General features: G+C 44.1%; 2 protein-coding genes across 3 annotated transcripts in view; both read right to left on the bottom strand.

The window, feature by feature from the left end:
- LOC121176822 (phosphofurin acidic cluster sorting protein 1-like) overlaps window positions 1–4,826 on the bottom strand; it is a 43,867-nt gene extending 39,041 nt beyond the window's left edge. For both annotated transcript variants that reach the window (XM_041030905.1, XM_041030906.1), the window contains exon 1: window positions 4,300–4,826. In XM_041030905.1, coding sequence (XP_040886839.1) covers window positions 4,300–4,454 — 155 coding nt within the window. In that variant the 5' untranslated portion in view covers window positions 4,455–4,826. The remainder of the gene's footprint in view (window positions 1–4,299) is intronic.
- Window positions 4,827–8,327: 3,501 nt separating this feature from the next.
- sf3b2 (splicing factor 3b, subunit 2) lies at window positions 8,328–15,986 on the bottom strand. Its single transcript, XM_041031768.1, has 22 exons — window positions 15,821–15,986; window positions 15,343–15,389; window positions 15,121–15,171; window positions 14,767–14,997; window positions 14,449–14,499; window positions 14,029–14,128; window positions 13,786–13,880; window positions 13,196–13,304; window positions 12,959–13,059; window positions 12,567–12,791; window positions 12,300–12,422; window positions 12,123–12,203; window positions 11,773–12,000; window positions 11,531–11,680; window positions 11,299–11,388; window positions 11,080–11,187; window positions 10,750–10,857; window positions 10,503–10,645; window positions 9,827–9,928; window positions 9,532–9,631; window positions 9,225–9,416; window positions 8,328–8,719 (listed from the first exon to the last, which is right to left on the bottom strand). Exons 1-22 carry the CDS (start codon window positions 15,948–15,950, stop codon window positions 8,648–8,650), a joined length of 2,637 nt encoding a protein of 878 aa, XP_040887702.1. The 5' UTR covers window positions 15,951–15,986; the 3' UTR covers window positions 8,328–8,647.
- Window positions 15,987–16,145: the final 159 nt, after the last annotated feature.

Genomic DNA, 16,145 nt, shown 5'->3' with positions numbered 1-16,145 from the left:
TTCCAGAGTCAATGCAAAGCCATTGGATAAACAGATCATTAAAGTCAATAATGAGCATGTATGTCATCATCTCTCATCTCTCCCTGGGGCTCGAGGTCAGAAGGCTACTATCAGAAATGGTAAATTATCATGGAAAGTCAGGGTGAGGAGGAAGAGGTCTGTACTTTACACTCTATCTCCCTCCATCTCCAAAGGGCGAGCTGAGCCGCGAAGGAAACTTCAGACCTCTTGGCCACTCAGCTGTGCGGAAGAGCGAGCAGTGCCAGGGCAAGTGGCAAAGTCTTAATGAACACTACTGCCCCGTCCGCCTGTGTCTGCGTGTGTGCACGTATGCGATAGCCTGTTGGCGCTCTCTCCTTTTCTTTCCACTTGTGTGTGTGTTCAGCAGCCGGGGTTTCGGGGGCTGCGTGGATAACGTAACGCTGACACTTGAGGAACGGCGAGCGTCGTCCCTCTATTGTGCACCAGGGCAATTATAGCAAACGGGTCTACCAAATGCACGATGTATAATTCAGAACATCCTGCATTTCTGCACCGTGCTTCTTCGTGCCAACAGTATTCGTTACCAGGCCAGAAGACAAGCCTCTATTTTTAATGCAATGACCCTGCTGTTTTCACTTAATTATATATATATTTAGGCTTTTAGCTGATGCTCTTTTGAGGAACATACAAACAGCTCAAACTGCTGGGTTATAAACATTTTAAGCAACTAAAAGTGAACATTTTGAAGGTTCCTGAACAGAAGAGACAGGCATTACTGAAAATGTCCTTGTCTTGGCTTCTTAAAAGTGTTTTGTGAGGGTTTAAAGTAAGGGTTTAAAACAAAGCAACCACAACCTGCAATTTCTCCAGAGTGGTGACCAATGCAATAAAAAAAGTGCAACCTGTGCCATGTAGACAAATTTCACTATAAAGATCTTACATGGCCAAAAAGGTTGGGAGCACCACAGACTGGAGAACATCACACATAAAGCCCCTCTCCTTCCCTGTGGTCCTGTACATCTGATCTGTGCTTTCTCTGGGACAGACTCCCCACTCACTCATGGCTCGGATGCCGGAGTGAAGCACAGAGCCTAGCATCCACCTATGGAACGACGTCATGGGACTTTCCCTTCTGTTCTGCAAGGAGGCCTTCTTAAATAATGCAAGACAAGGAGCTCTGCGACGGGGCCCATTCCTGGACTTTCCCCTCTGCTCAGCAAGGAGGGCTTCTTTAATAATGCAAGACGAGGAGCTCTGCGACCGGGCCCATTCCTGGAATACCAGACACAGAGTAGCTGCACAGGGAGGCCTTAACTAAACCCTCATGGATGCTGGAATCCAAACCATTTGCAGTGTGAACACTGGCAGGGACTGGCGACATTCCACCTTGCAGTAACACTAAATACACCTGAGAACTGCTAATCTTTATTCACTACAGCCTCTATATATGCATGAGGTGAGGCTCCAGGGCTGGCGGAGCAGCTTCTGTACTCATCAGTGGGATTATTTAGCTGCAGAAAATGAACGTTTCATGCCCCGTGGTGAGGGAGAAGAACCAATGAACCGAGCAGAGGGAATAGTGGCAAGCACCCCTTTATATTATGTGTGTGTGTCTGTGTGTATGCGCTGATGACACTGCAAAACCTAGAAGAGACAGCGAAGAGAGGAATCACCCTCCGCACCGCACTGAAAGAGCTGGTCTGGAGCCAGTGAAATGATTTATTCCTCTGTAGTAAAGAATAGAATAGAAGGTCAGGAGGGCTGAACACAGAAGTGACCTCAGAGGCACTCACGCTGTGTTGATGGATATGAGGAAGGGTGGAGCTGATTTTCAGACGACTGTGCCTCTGTGCCCTTCACAACAAATATTCAGGGTATCCTGCTTGCTCAGGAAGACGGGTATAGCGTACTCGCAAAATTTGACTCATGACTGCTCAAACAAGTGATATCATCTCCCATGCTCGAATATTTCCTGTCACTCCCTGCTGAATGTGACCACAAATGCCACAAAACAAACAAGTGGGTGGTTGATATGTTGATACCTTTTGCATTTTTTTATTTTTTTTACGGATTCTCTACAAATGAGGATTTGGAGTAAACAACTGAGTGCATGTTTATGCCACCCAGGGCAAATTTAGTAACTCCAGAGCAATGAGTAAACAGCACAACAAGTTGCATTTTGGGTAGACAGGAAGAGGTTAGAGCAATGAAACCTCAGCTATAGGACAGGTTCTTGTTGTTGCAGCAACAAAGATTAAGCTACAAATAAGTAAACAAGAAACAAACAGGCCGAACTTGGCTCACTGCTAAACATCATCAGGACTGAATTTCACTCTGTAGTAGATGCAGGTTGTCCCAGACGTGGAGGACTGTGCCACAGATTAGTTGCCAGCCCCATTTCTGAAGATCTTCCTGTTGTCTGCGACTGTGAGGAATACTATTTAAATGTAGATGACAGAGCCACCGCTTCTACTTCCATCTCTCAGTCTCATCCTCTGTTTCTCTCCACCCCCCCATCACCACCACCACCTCTTTTTTTCTGGCTCTGTGAGTCTCTGTTGCTGCAACTGCAGTGAAATCGAAGATATTTGACGGACCGTGACGCCTGCAGAAAAAAGCCCCCAAAAAACATCCACAATCACATTTCGAAGCACGACGCCAAAATATACAAAATCAGCTGTGGATATTAACACGCCAACACAGAGAAGGTAATAATCTGCATCTATAAAGAAAGGTCAGAAGGAAAGATATTCAAAATGTAGGCTAACAATAGATGATTTATTCATACGAGCTGTTCCAAAATAAAGATCCAAGATCTTTTATTCACAAGTGCATGGTGCGCACACACTCACACACACTCAAATACCAAGAGGCAAAACACACCCTTGAGGCTTTGCTTCTAACCCAGTAAAGCCCAAAAGCATTTTAGAAAGCAGCATTAAGATGTCAGTGTGTGAGTCGTGTGCAATGCTTTTACCAGCAAGCTTTATTCTCACTAATTGCTTTTAGTAATCTAAACATCTGGGCTCATCTCAGAGGATGCAGTTCAGCTGGCTGACCACAAAATGAAACACAATTGGAGGGTAAACTTTACATGTCATGTTTGCAGTTTCAGATTTACTGGCTAAGTGGTGCTAACTGCAATATAAGTCTTATTGTTTTTGTTCTACCAACAACAACAAAAACTTTACTACATTCCTCTATGCGGTTTGATTTGCTGTAAAATCCATCATCAGCTCTCCAACCGTGTATTTAGCCGGGCTTGTGAATCACATGAGCGGCACTACAGTCACGGCGGTTAACCTTTGACCTTGAATCTAACTCATGACCACAGTTATTATCCTCACATCATAAATACAGGAGGACAGACTTCAGCTGGAGCCCACACATGAACATCACATCCGATATGTGTCTTGTCACGCAGGTGAAACAATCACAGGTCGCACAAGCAAGTGCACCTGCTTCTGCCAGCAGCGTCCCTTCACAGACTGGCTGTCGGGTCTCTCAGTCAAACAAAGGAGCCTACTTGAACGTCTTTGTTTGGGACTAAAGCTTGTGACAATGCATCTACTATGACCGAGCTGCATGCACGGCCCACGTGAACATACACAACAACTTTCATTGCATCACAGCCTGCAGTGATCAACATGTCAAGGAAACGGGGTGATTTTTATCAACAATGAGTCACTTCTGCCTGCAGAGTCACCTCAAAGATCACTCCTACGTGCCTCTTCTTCTTCTTCAAACCAACATGTCACGGCACCTGATGTTAGCACTACATCATATATGCATGCAAAACCTCCTTCTATAGTTGCAGTGACAGTCTGCAACCCGATGCCTCATCGGTCTTTGTGTCTGCATCGATCAGGTGGGCAACAACTGGGGCTATCTACTGGGGAAAGGCTGCAGCTGCCCCAACACAAACAGCCTGATTAGCATTAAAGATAACCAGAGGACGCGTCTGTTTGTGCCAACTATAACATTAAGGTACCGGGTAACGATTATGTCTGTGAACTGGTGGTGGTCAAATTGGGGTCTGAGGACCTGGGAGGGTCGTGGCGGGGCTAAAAGGGGTCCAATCAGATACAGACAGCAATCTTTAAATTATCTAAAATAAAATGGTAATAGTTGCCTTTAATGTGACGTTCCCACATATGAATACTACTTTAACATCAACAATCATATCATATGAGGTGATATGTTTTCCAAACAGGCATCTACAGATGTCGGTATAAACAACCCGACTGGGTCATTTCCCCATTCACAACCAGCCCCGCGTCTGCCCCCCTCGTTTCCGCCGCGGTCCCCTTCACATACCTCGGCACGCAGCTGGGTGACGATCGGTCCACCTCCCAGGTAGCGTACAGGTTCATGTGGACCGGCCGGTTGGAGGTGATGCTGACCGGCTTGGAGGGCTGCATGTGCGGCGAAGGGACGCCCCCAGTCCGCGGGAGCCCTCCTCGCTCCGACATCCTGGAGGCTGAAAACGAGCGTTCAGACGGAGCTGAAAGGAGGAATACCCGTAGTAGCCTGGCTTCTTCTTCGTGTGTGTGTGTGTGTATGAATGTGCTGTCCTTTTTTTTTTTGGTGCTGTCGGTCCTCCTCCCTCCTTTGCCTTGTTTTTTCAGGCTCCTGCTGGTGCAAATGCGTGAAACGCTCCCCCGTAACGTTACAGTCAGCGCAGACGGAAAGTTGCTAATCGCCGCCCGATGGTGAAAACATTGCAGTCGTCGGGGTTTGTACCCGAAGGCAGGCGGCAAACCCCCGCGTCTGTTTCTGTCTTCGTCCCCTCTCCCTCTCCCTCTCTCTCTCTCTGCGCCTCAACTTCGTGTGGGCTCGGTGTGCGCTGGTTGGTGGTGTTTGTCGGTGGAGGAGGAAGCGGAAATTTCTCTCGGCGAAGTCGCACAATGAGCAGAAACCAGCGAGCTACGCCTCTTCAGTGAGAGGACGTACAGGGAGGGAGGGAGGGTGGGGGGGGACGCTGTGTTTTATAAATCGTGGATTTAATTTCATTATTACTTTTGCTATATGGTTATAATAAAGGTCTTAAATTCATTGTACATTGCACTGTAAATAATAATAATAATAATAATATAGTAAAAACAAGAGCTAGTGTGTTTATGCATTATTTAAGGTAGCACAAATATCTAAATTTGTGACTGGGTATGTGTGGTGTTTTGGTGATATTGTGCATTAGGCCTAAAGCTAACTAACAGCAGTGTTTTACGGTGTCAGAGGTCAGTAAACATTCACATTTCACCTGGACAAGCCTGTAAGTTTAATGTTTCGAGGTTATCATTAGACAAATCAAAGACAGCGCACAGTGGAACAACAGCTTTTCCTCCTTACAATGGCACTGATTTAAACTGCAGATTAACTTTGCCATTCAGTGCTTTCCCCTCACATCATCTGAATATTACACTCTGCATCTGTATCTCATACATAAAGGGAAAAAAAAGCATTGTGTATTTTACTGTGTATCAGTCTGGGTAAATGTGTGAATTGTTCTATTTTAGGCCCATGTGGCACACTGACTGGAGTCTCAGGTGCTGCTGAAATTATTCCCATTAGTCATACACATGTGAAAGCTTACACACACACACACACACACACCTTCTTTCTGCTGTTGTGAGCAAATACAGAAAAGGTGCAAAACCGGTTACAGTGGGTGAATTGACACGTAGAGGGAAAACACACATATAGGTGAAAAGGTAAATGCAGTAATCATGTGGTTTCACATTCACGACTGCTTGTCTGCCATGTTTTTTTTCCCACTTCTGTTTATCTTTTTAATCACCAACTGGGAGCCATTCTTCACCCTTGTCCCCCTTTAAAACAGACACCATGGTGCAGGTCTCACAGGGTTTGGCTGTCTGACAAAGCAGCAGGAAACAGGTGTGTTGTTTGCACCCTGGGGTAACAAAGACAGGGCTATGATTACAATCTCTGAATCTGAATCTGAATATAAATCAGGAGGCAACCTAATCACTCCACCGACGTCAGAGCACGGCTGGCTGCCATCAGCTTGACGTTGCTCTATGGGCAGATTATCACGGCCGTGATCAGGGCTCACAACGACATTATGCGTCTGAAATGTTCATGGATGGATTTGCTCTGTCTGGCTGAGGATACACTCATAACTGTAAAGTAAATGAGAAATTACTACAGCACTCTTACTGAGATTTAGCCAAGTTATTCCTCAGGATTATATTACACCCAGAGGATGCTGGAAATATCACCACTGAATAAATAAAAGTAAAATGACCAAACCAATCCTAACTAGTTGAAAACTAGTTGAAAACAAGTTTAAGTCCAAGCATTAAATGCACAATCGTGGAAGTAGAACAAAGGCAGCATGGGACATTTAGGAGTGTGACAGCAGTGAAGCCACATCTACATATAATTAATGAAAAAGGGAAGCATTATATTGTCATTTGTACACGTTAATTGCACATGGTGTACTCAGATCAAATGCTAAGTATCATCTCTCATGGTTGCTTTTCCATTTGGCACAGGGTAAACATTTAGTTCAGTGCACCTCAGTTTCTATTTATAGAAACTTGTGAAAGGCGCATTGCTGTAATTATCATTTACACATGCATAAAAGGCCATGATTATAGGTCGAATCTGAAACTGGCTTTACTGCCTCTTACAGTAGGCTATGTCAATTTAATCACAGATGAGCTCAGCCTTTTGGCATGTGCTGTCAGTCCTGCATTTTTCATGTTGTGCAGTCAGTGTATTAGAGGTGGTAAGACTGCTTCACGCCTTGTAGATTGCAGGTTGAGACGTGGTATGTCCTGCATTATTCTTCTTCGATTGGAAGTGTGATAATTAGTGAAATCAGCTGGCGTGACTGTCTCTGTTGTCAGTCCTGGATAATCAGCTGAATGACTTAAATGCAGTGCAAAACCCCTGCTCTTTTTAACACGCTTCTCTCACCACCAGCTCCTGCCATTGATAAAGAGATTAGAATCAGGCGGATTAAAACATGGTCACGGGATAATCCTGGGTTACTTTTTACACAGCGCCCCAAATCTGCCAAGTCATCAAGTGACACTGTACAGGCTTCAAATCCAATGTCAAAGTCAATTAAGTTTATGCAACACAGCTATATTTCCTACATATGTAGGTGAATGCAGTGTGCAGTCCTACTGTAATGTGCAGTATACACGGTATTTGCATTAAAACAGCAAAATGCACCAATTCATACATTCCTAAAAATTATTCTAACCACTAATTAATCCATTGATTATCTGTAAAATTATACTCAGCAATTTAGGGTAAAATCAGGGACTTTTTAAAAACACTGATTGCAGGAATAAACAATAGAAAAACACTGGGTGTATGACTGGCTCTGTGTGGCAGTATCATCACAGTCTGTTGTGCATACTGAACCAGTGAGGGTGCTGGCAAACAGATTTCAGGCTCACAGGTGAAGGCACGCCTACATGCCAGGGGATGATGTCATTTACTCCAAAAGGGGCAAATGTCCCTCTCAGAAAGGTGTAACCGAGAAACTGGACATTTGTCCTAAAAAACCAAGAACATGCAAATAGCTGCTGCGATCATCTGTATTTTTAGGATAGTAAAGGCCTTGTATTTGCACAGGTCGTTGCTCCCTGTGAATGTAAGCGTGTGTGTGCAGTAGTGACCGAGTCTACACGAGGGTGCCGCAGTTATTTAGGTCACTGTGCTTCACAGACGGTCAGGTGACTGTCACGTTAAGAGTCCTCTACTGCCCCCGAGCTGTGGAAACGGGGGCTGCAGCTCGTTGTACTGGAAAACAATAGCAGCAGCAAGTAGTTTGCATGCTTGTGAGAATTAATGAGTCATCATTTGCATGTGGTGCTCCCCTGACATCTTTGGTCATGCTGTGGTGACATCAGCGTTACCACAGCAACCGGTCTGGACAAGACCTGAGAGACTGGGTCCTGAGTGTGAGTGTGTGTATAATCATGAGCATTTAACAGAAATATACTTTGCAGAAATAGTCTGATTTGGTCCAAATAGAGAGTAGAGTCTATTACGATAAATATAATAATAAATTCTATTTATATATAAGTTCTGTATATTCTTGTTCTTAGTCCTTAAATCACATTTCACATTTTTATCAATTTCGCTGAAGACAGAGGCAGCCACGAAATCAGTGAGTATTCCATTTCCAAAGCAACCTGCACACTGATGTCTCAGTGATCTAACTCCGCTTATGACTGGATCAGCTGAAACTCTGCATTTTACCAGTGAAAAATGATTATCTAACACTTACACTTGGAGAAAATTCCCATAAACTGATAAATTAGAATGAAACAAAATGGAAATCTGGGGGCAGAACAGTTGCGACCTCTTGTTGTCATTTCATTTATTTACAAAAAAACAGAAATAAAAGAAAAACAAAACATGGTTACAGTGAAAAAATAACCAAAACAGAGGAAACACATGTCACCATTGTCATGTGACAATGACTACACGAGATGCATCCTGTAAGCATCGACTACTTAAAGTTTTAAAAAGGGAACAAAACATGTATTTACTGTTACTGGTCTAACAGATGAGCGGTGTTGCAGTCTGCATCCTCTGAAGATAAAATCTGAGCGCAGGCCTTCCTTTTTCATTTCCTGTTGTGGCTTTTTCTCTTGCTGCACTTCGTCTTTTTGTTTCTGCTCTAGAACTTGAACTCTTTGTATTTCTTCGCGCCGCCTCGCGTGTCCTGTGGCTGGGCCTTCCTCTTTTTTTGCTGTATGGTGACAATGAAACAGAGAGAGGGGGGGAAGAGGCAATTAATATTCAAATGTTACCACAAGGGGAAAACTAAAATTACTGTAAACCACACTGCATTACCAGACCCCAGCTTTCCATTGGTTTATAAATAAAACACTTTCCTACACTGGCCCTAATCTGTTCATCATGTGGGGCTTAAATGACCAACTGTTGGTCATATGTTAATGATGTATGCGGTGAATGTGTAAGCTTTAACAGCCTTATAATGCCTTTTCTTAAAACAACCTCACTTGCTAAGAGTTAAGAATGTGTCATTTCACTGTTTTTAAAAAGGATGTTTTGTTGATTTCACTGCTGTTTTTTTCTGGCAGTGTGACCGCAACTTCCATCTTTTGTGGTTTTCTTTTGTGTATCTCTAACAAATTACTGCTGCAGCTGCCTGGTAACATAATCTTTCTGTGTTCCAGAGAAACACTGATCTGAAAGAAAAAAGTACAATGACAGCGATTCAGAGTCTGTACCTTCTGTTTGGCAGCGTGCTCGGCCACCATGTCACTGAAGTCCTCCTTCTCCACCTGGGCCTGCTGTTCCCTGACGTGCTCCTCGTACTTTTGGGTCATGGCCATGGGGTCCAGCTCCAGCTCTTCTGGGGCCAGGGCCACCTCAACACCCTGTGACTCCTGCCCTCCACCCGCCTTACGACCTGCCATGGACTGAAAGACAGAGGAGGAGTTTTAAGGCATTGCTACAGAGAGAGTCTACATTTTCCCCCCATTCATACATATATAGAGTAAAATATCTCATCTCAAGCTCACAGAGTTGTCTTACCCCTGACATGTCGTAGATGTGTGTTGAGGCCATCATGGCTGCTCCTACGGGGCCAGTTCGTCTCTCAGGGAGCACCGTGTACAGCTGTGGCGTCTCATTTCTATGAAGACAAAAGAACGGTCACACCAAGAAAACTGCAGAGGAAGCTGCAGAGTGTTTTATTAATCATTACTCATTTCAAAAACCTATTAACTAAGAATGACAGATGCCCATGAAAACATCAGGAGCACTACTGCTGCAGTGAATGGTAAATTAAATCTGCATCACAGCTGTGACAGCACAGAGAGACGCTCACCCGTCCATGGCCTCCTCGATCTTCTTCTTCCTCAGCTCAATCAGCTCTGGGGTCTCCATGCCGGCAGGTACTGATGAGAAGCCTCCAGGGGTGATCAGTCCACTGAAGCACACAGAATGAAATACAGTACATGGTTATCCATGCGTGTCCATGAGTGTATCTTTGTATGTATATTAAGTACAACACATCATGAAGCTGTGGGGATGATCTGAAACCTTTGGACATTAACCCACACACACAGGGGAAAAAACAAATGGTTACCCAAGAGATAATCACAGGAAAGTCAAACACCAGAGTGCAAAGTCCACAGACCAGTTGATCTTGTAATTACATGGTAAATTATGGTAAAATAATTAGTGTGTGTCTCTGCATTAATGAGAATGTAGTTTACAAAGCTGCCATTTAACCTTCCAGCTCCTTGAACAGAGGGTGACAGGCAGAGCTGCGTTTAGCAACATCTCTTCTCTCAAGTTAGAAGTTTTTATTTGATCTAAAATAGTACAAACTAAAAATAAAAACAAACAGCTTCTATTTTAGATACTTTTTGCACACTCATTTTTCTTGCACAACTATAAAACACTTCCACTTATTCTGGGATAAGGCTCTTCATGATTCATGCACTCATGTTTCCTAACTTCTTGATTAAAGTGTTGACTGTAATTTGCATGTCAAGTACCTGTCTGCTGGTGTGAAGAACCCAGTTTCGTCTGGTTTCTCTTCATCGCTCTCCTCCTCCTCCTCTTCCTCGGATGACTCCTCGTCTGAGGGCTCCAGCTCTCCCCAAGGTGTGTGGTCCACCTCCTCCTCCTCCGCTTTGGCCTGAGCACAGAGACACATTCAGGTAAACACATAAGAATCACGGTGTACACAAACTTCATGGAGCGAAGGATTCTTGTAAGAACACTGGAATTTTGTCTTGTTACCTGGAAGTCGGCAGCATTGGTCCCAAACACGTCACCATAAAGAGGTTTGCCCATTTCGTCTACTGGCGGCTTCCCCCAGCCTCCGGCGTGGTACCCAAATGTACAGTTCTAACAGGAAGAGGAAGGAGAAGAATTCAACGTACTGAAATACATCAACGTACCTACACTGATATAATCTACTGTTAAGGTTTAGATTTAGTATATGAATAATAAACCTTTCAATATTTAGGGTTGAGCAAGAATGTTGATGGAACAGCTTCTTAAATGACTCAAACTGGTACGATCTGTACACATAGAAACAACAGTAGGACATGTTGTCTGTGGCCTTACCTCTGGGATGGGGGAGTTGAGTCCAGGGATCTTGAGGTTAGGGTAGGATGGAGGGGGGCCATACCTCTGCATGGCTATCAGCCAAGGGGGAGGCACCTTGTGGGCGTTCTGGGAAAAAAAGTGGGGAGAGCAACATAACAAGATAGTTGGTGATTATTGTTTTTTTGTGTGTTTTTGCTCAGTAAATTCACACGGAATTATAATGTCAGTGGCACTCACAGGTCCGACTGGCATGCCCAGAGCGATACGCAGCTCATCAGACAGATCACCTGGCTTCTTCTCTTTCAGACGAGTCTCAAACTCTTTGCCCTGCAGAGACACAGAAACACACACACAGCAGAACCTTTAGTTGCACTGCCATTGTTCATTTGGAGCCTGGGTGACTATGAAGTAAATTTTCCTGAAGGTCAGTTAACTGTGAGAAATGGTTAAATTCCTGAGGATCGAGTACCTCATAGTAAAGGTCTCCGTGGATAGTGAGCTTGGGTTTGATCTGCCATTTGAAGAAAGCATCGTGGAGCTTCTGGTAGTCGATGTCGATCTTTCCCATCTTTGGACGAACCTTCTCTCTCATTTTGGTTTTCATGGTTTTGGCGTCCTCCTGTGCGTGGACAAAGAAGGAGCTGGGCTTGTACTGCGTTGTTGTATAGAAGACAGAAATGCTAAAGGGCTACTGTGACTTTAAAAACCTACCTTCTCCTGCAGGGCCTCCCTCATCTCCTGGATTCCGGTTCTCTTGATGAACTCTGGGAGCTCAAACGGAGGCTTCTCTATACCTCTCTTGCCCTGCAGATACTTCCTTTTGAAGCACCAGTGGCGGGGCACCGGCACCGTGTTCCTGGTGGCCTTCAGGTGGACAAGCAGCTTGGGCTCCTGGGCTGTCACATCATGCATCTCCACAACATCTGGACGGGCCACCAGCTGGAGCAAAGAAGCAGAATGAAAGATTAGATGAAAGCATGTTGTGTGTATTTGTCTTGAAAAACATTTGTTTCCTTTTAGACTGTGACTGCGTAACAGCTGACTTGTGAATCTTAATTTACCTGCTTAAGTTCAGCCACAGTCAGCCTGTTCATCCTCCTCAGCTTCTTTTTGGACAGTTTAGGCGCATCTTGTCTGACTTCCTGTACATAAAAAGATATTTAAAATGTTTAACAATTCAAGAAAACAAACATTTGTTCTTTTTGTTCTGTTTTCCTAACAGATGGATAGATTCCAACCTCATCACTTTCGTCGCTGTCCTTCTTCTCCTCCTCAAATCCCTTTTTCCGCAGCACGGCTGTCTCCTGCTTTTCTGCCTTCTCAGGCTCCTTCTCCTTCTCTTTCTTAACATCATCTGTCAGCTGGAAAAGAGAAAGTAAACACTGTGTTACAGCAAAACCAAAACAAAATTAAAATACTGTCAGCAGCAAAAACTAATCTTTAGCCGTCAGCCACCTGCACAAGGAAACGGGGGTATTATTCTGCATTTACATCATGTTTCTTACCTTGAACGCCTCAAAGATCCTCTTGAAGAAGATGTAGTTGGGGTCGTAGATCTCCGGCTCCTCTGTGACGTACTCGATCTCCACCTCTGGCTCTTTCTCTTTGTTGCCACCCTCCTTCTTCTGCTGCTCCTGCTGCTCCTGCTCCGCCTGCTCTGCCTGCTCCTTCTTCTCCTGAGCTCGCTTCTTCTTGCTCTTCTTCTTGCGGTTCCTGCGTCTGCGGTTTTTCTGAGGCAAAGGTTGGGTCAAATGTTAAAAAAAAAGAGTTGAGATAACTTAAAAATATTTGTGAAAACAAAAACACATGTTCCTTCCCTGCCTCTGAATTACCATCATGCTATGAGTCTTAAAAGCATCTAGTATTCATTGGAAGAAGGTTAGAGAGAAAGACTTACATCTTTCTTAGACATTTGGCTATCATCGTCTTCTGTCTCAGACATGACTGGACCAGAGGAGTTGGTCATGTCCATCTCTGCTCCCTCATCATCATCCCCTTCTGAAAGGAAACCGAACATAAAATGAGACAAATCAGACGCCAAAAAATATTTCTTTAGCACATGGACTGTTCTGGCTGGTGTTCATTTTTTTCCACTTTGTTTCTGAGGGAAAACTCAGTCGATAGCTGTACTGACCTGTGGGGTCAGTGAGCTGCTCCTGCCTGATCTCCTTCAGCTGGAGGATTTTCTCCAGAGCCTGAGGGATCTTGGGCCCACTGATGCTCACCTCCTCGCTCTGCCAGACCTGAGATGGAAGCAAAAAACATGATTAGGAGAATGTACATCACAAGATAGGCTCCCACCGTCAATCAATAAGAGATCTAAGTGTCTGAAACAGAATATTCACAGCCAGATAAACATGACTTTAAGAAAATCTGATTATGAAGCTGACAATCCTTCTTTCAGCCTAAAATGAGACCAACATGCAAATAATCAAGAGTAAAAGTCCTTTGAGCCTGAACAAACTGTTTGAAGGTTTGATTTTATGTAGAAAGAGCAGATATAATCTAATCAACAGTGGACACACCACAGTGTTATTTCATCATCAAAGGCAAAAAGTACAAAAGTACAATCTGTGTGATTATATTTGAAGAAAAATAACAAAATGCATAATCTTAACTGAATTTTTTGGAGGAAATGTGACAAAAAAAACGGATGTCAGTTATACAAGTTGATTGTGCTTTCCAACTTATAAAAACACACATAGAAGAAAAAAGTCTGGTCACCTCTCTGCTGTCCTCTCCTGGAGGAGGCGGCACTCTCTGTTTCTGGGTCGGCAACATAGTCACACCAGGAGGAAGTGGCCCACGAGGATCCAAACCTACAGACAGACAGTTTGTGGGTGATGCAAAATGTTTGTTTTGAGTGTGATCATTTAGTAACAGTAAATTATGGATGACTGATTATGGCTAAGGCCATGTATAGCACTAATTAGAAATCTAAATAGAACTATTACATTGCCAACATACCTCTCACTGTGCTGACAGGGGGCATGGGCATGGGCCTGGGCCCAGGAGCCTGCATCTTGGCAATCTCTTGCTGACGCTCTTGTTCCAGCAGCACTGCAGCCTGATATTTCAAGATAGAGACAGGCATTAAATGCATGGTTAAAGAAAAGAAGTTTAATCAAGGTGGAAGAAAACAAAAGAATAGTGAAAAAGGTTGGGAGGTAGAAAATGAAAAGGATGGCCTGACTATTATAAAGTGATTTTCTACTTTCTAAACTCTACAGTATCAAATTCAAAGCAAGAATTTGGTAACAAAAATAAACATACAACATCATTTTCTGCAGATTTTTTACATTTTTCGAACCGAAGTAAAGCTCTTTCTCTGATAACCACATATGATCATGTGACTATCTGACTGTTTGACTCTCTTCATCCTCTCACCCTTTTCTGCTGCTCCAGAAGATCCTGTTCATCCATGACTTGGGGATCACCCTGTGACACACACAAACATAAAACATATCATTTAACTTTACAATCGCTTTAGTCCTCCACTCTTTCCAAAGAGCAAGAAGTCCTTATCGCATCACTCTTTATTGACATTTATTGGCCAGTTATCATATATGAGATGTTGCAGTTATTCTCATTTAGATTCTGCTACCCAAAGCAGAATAGTTTGATTTATGTTTGTGTTTTAAAGGAAAAGCTAAATGCAACAAGTGGATAACATAGTCAGTAAACTTGTGGTCCAGCCACCCTCACCTGCTGCTTGGCCCTCTCCTCCTGCTGCAACACCATGGCTGCTCTTTGCTGCACCATCTTCAGCTGATCATCCTGCGAGAGGCCGGGAGGGGGCAAACCTGGTGGCTCTATGCCCATGTGTATGCCAGGTGGAGGGGGACCTCCGGGCATCATGCTCATAGCCTGGATCATGCCCATACCAGGAGGCATGGGTGGCATAGGCATCGGAGGCATAGGAGGGATACCTGGCATCTGTGGAGGAGGAAATACAGGAGACTGTGAGGAGAACAGTGCATCTGACAGCAATGTAATCAAAGTCACACTGCATGCATAGATACAGAGGACTGGTCTGAGAGACATATTAAGAAAATTTACCTGCGAGCCCATTTGTTTGTCATCATTAGGTTTGCTGAGGAGAATCCCAGTCTGCAGAGAGAAACATACATGCATAACAAATGAACTCTGGTACCCAAGACAACACATGGAGCGTTTGGATCATTTGACAAACATGCAAACAGAACCACACACATCTATGTTAAGACCGCATTGCTGTTATGTGGGTAAAACTAAAAGCGCGAATCCTGAGCACACATTTACCTGCATCATGTAGCCCTTCAGTCTATCAATCAGTTCCTCTCTGGGACCTGAAGAAATTATTCAGAGAAATGTCATAACTGGTAATTAGACAACACAGATAGGAGTCTATGAATGTAGTGCCACATTAACTTCACAACAAACAGACCGACAGAAAAGTTGGCTAACGTTAACTCTGACAAGTGCTTAGCTAACCCTGAAAGGTAGCTGTAAGCCAGCTAAATGAATGGGCTAAGTAAGAACCACACCAAACAAATGCCGGCAGTATTTCTTTAAACTCATCGCATTGGTAAGAATATAGCGTATTTGCGTAATAAATGAATACGTAAGAATTTCAGAGAGTGTAAACAGGCCTAACTTTAGCTCACTGCAAGGGAAGTAGTCAGTTTTACTAGCTAGCATTAGCAACCGGCTAACAACTGTTAGCTAAACACAGCGCTTCTTCTACTGCTCTCCGCGGCTTTCTCTGTCTTTTTCTTACCCATTGTGGGCGCTCCCAGCTCCGCCAGCTTGGCCTGAAGCTCTGGGTTGCTCCATGTGTTCAGAGCCGCAATAGCACTCCCTAAATCGGACGGGAGGGATTCGGTACCCGGTGGTCCGTCGGAGGCCATGTTGAGGTTCTCTCAGAGGAACAACGGCGGTAGCGTAGGGCACACGAGAGCGAGAACAGTACGAAGCATGATGGGAAAGGCGCACTGCCCGCTGGGACATGAAGTTCGAAAGGAGAAAAGTCGCAGTTACGTATTACAGCCGCTAGATGTCAGTGTTTACAGTTATGACCTTGCTTATGTTCCTTTAAGTTTTGG

This window comes from Toxotes jaculatrix, chromosome 23 (genome assembly GCF_017976425.1).
Source record: "Toxotes jaculatrix isolate fToxJac2 chromosome 23, fToxJac2.pri, whole genome shotgun sequence".
Classification (NCBI taxonomy): Eukaryota; Metazoa; Chordata; class Actinopteri; family Toxotidae; genus Toxotes; species Toxotes jaculatrix.
The sequence above is the reverse complement of the archived record's forward strand: the minus strand, read 5'-3'. Positions and strand labels throughout refer to the sequence as shown.

Excerpts from the sequence above, each read along its gene's own strand:
- sf3b2 (XM_041031768.1), bottom strand. The coding sequence starts at position 15,950 with ATGGCCTCCGACGGACCACCGGGTACCGAATCCCTCCCGTCCGATTTA. Across the intron at positions 13,881-14,028 it reads CCCTGTCAGCACAGTGAGAG|GTTTGGATCCTCGTGGGCCA; the intron begins GTATGTTGGCAA and ends GTCTGTCTGTAG. Across the intron at positions 11,681-11,772 it reads GGGAGGCCCTGCAGGAGAAG|GAGGACGCCAAAACCATGAA; the intron begins GTAGGTTTTTAA and ends GTCCACGCACAG.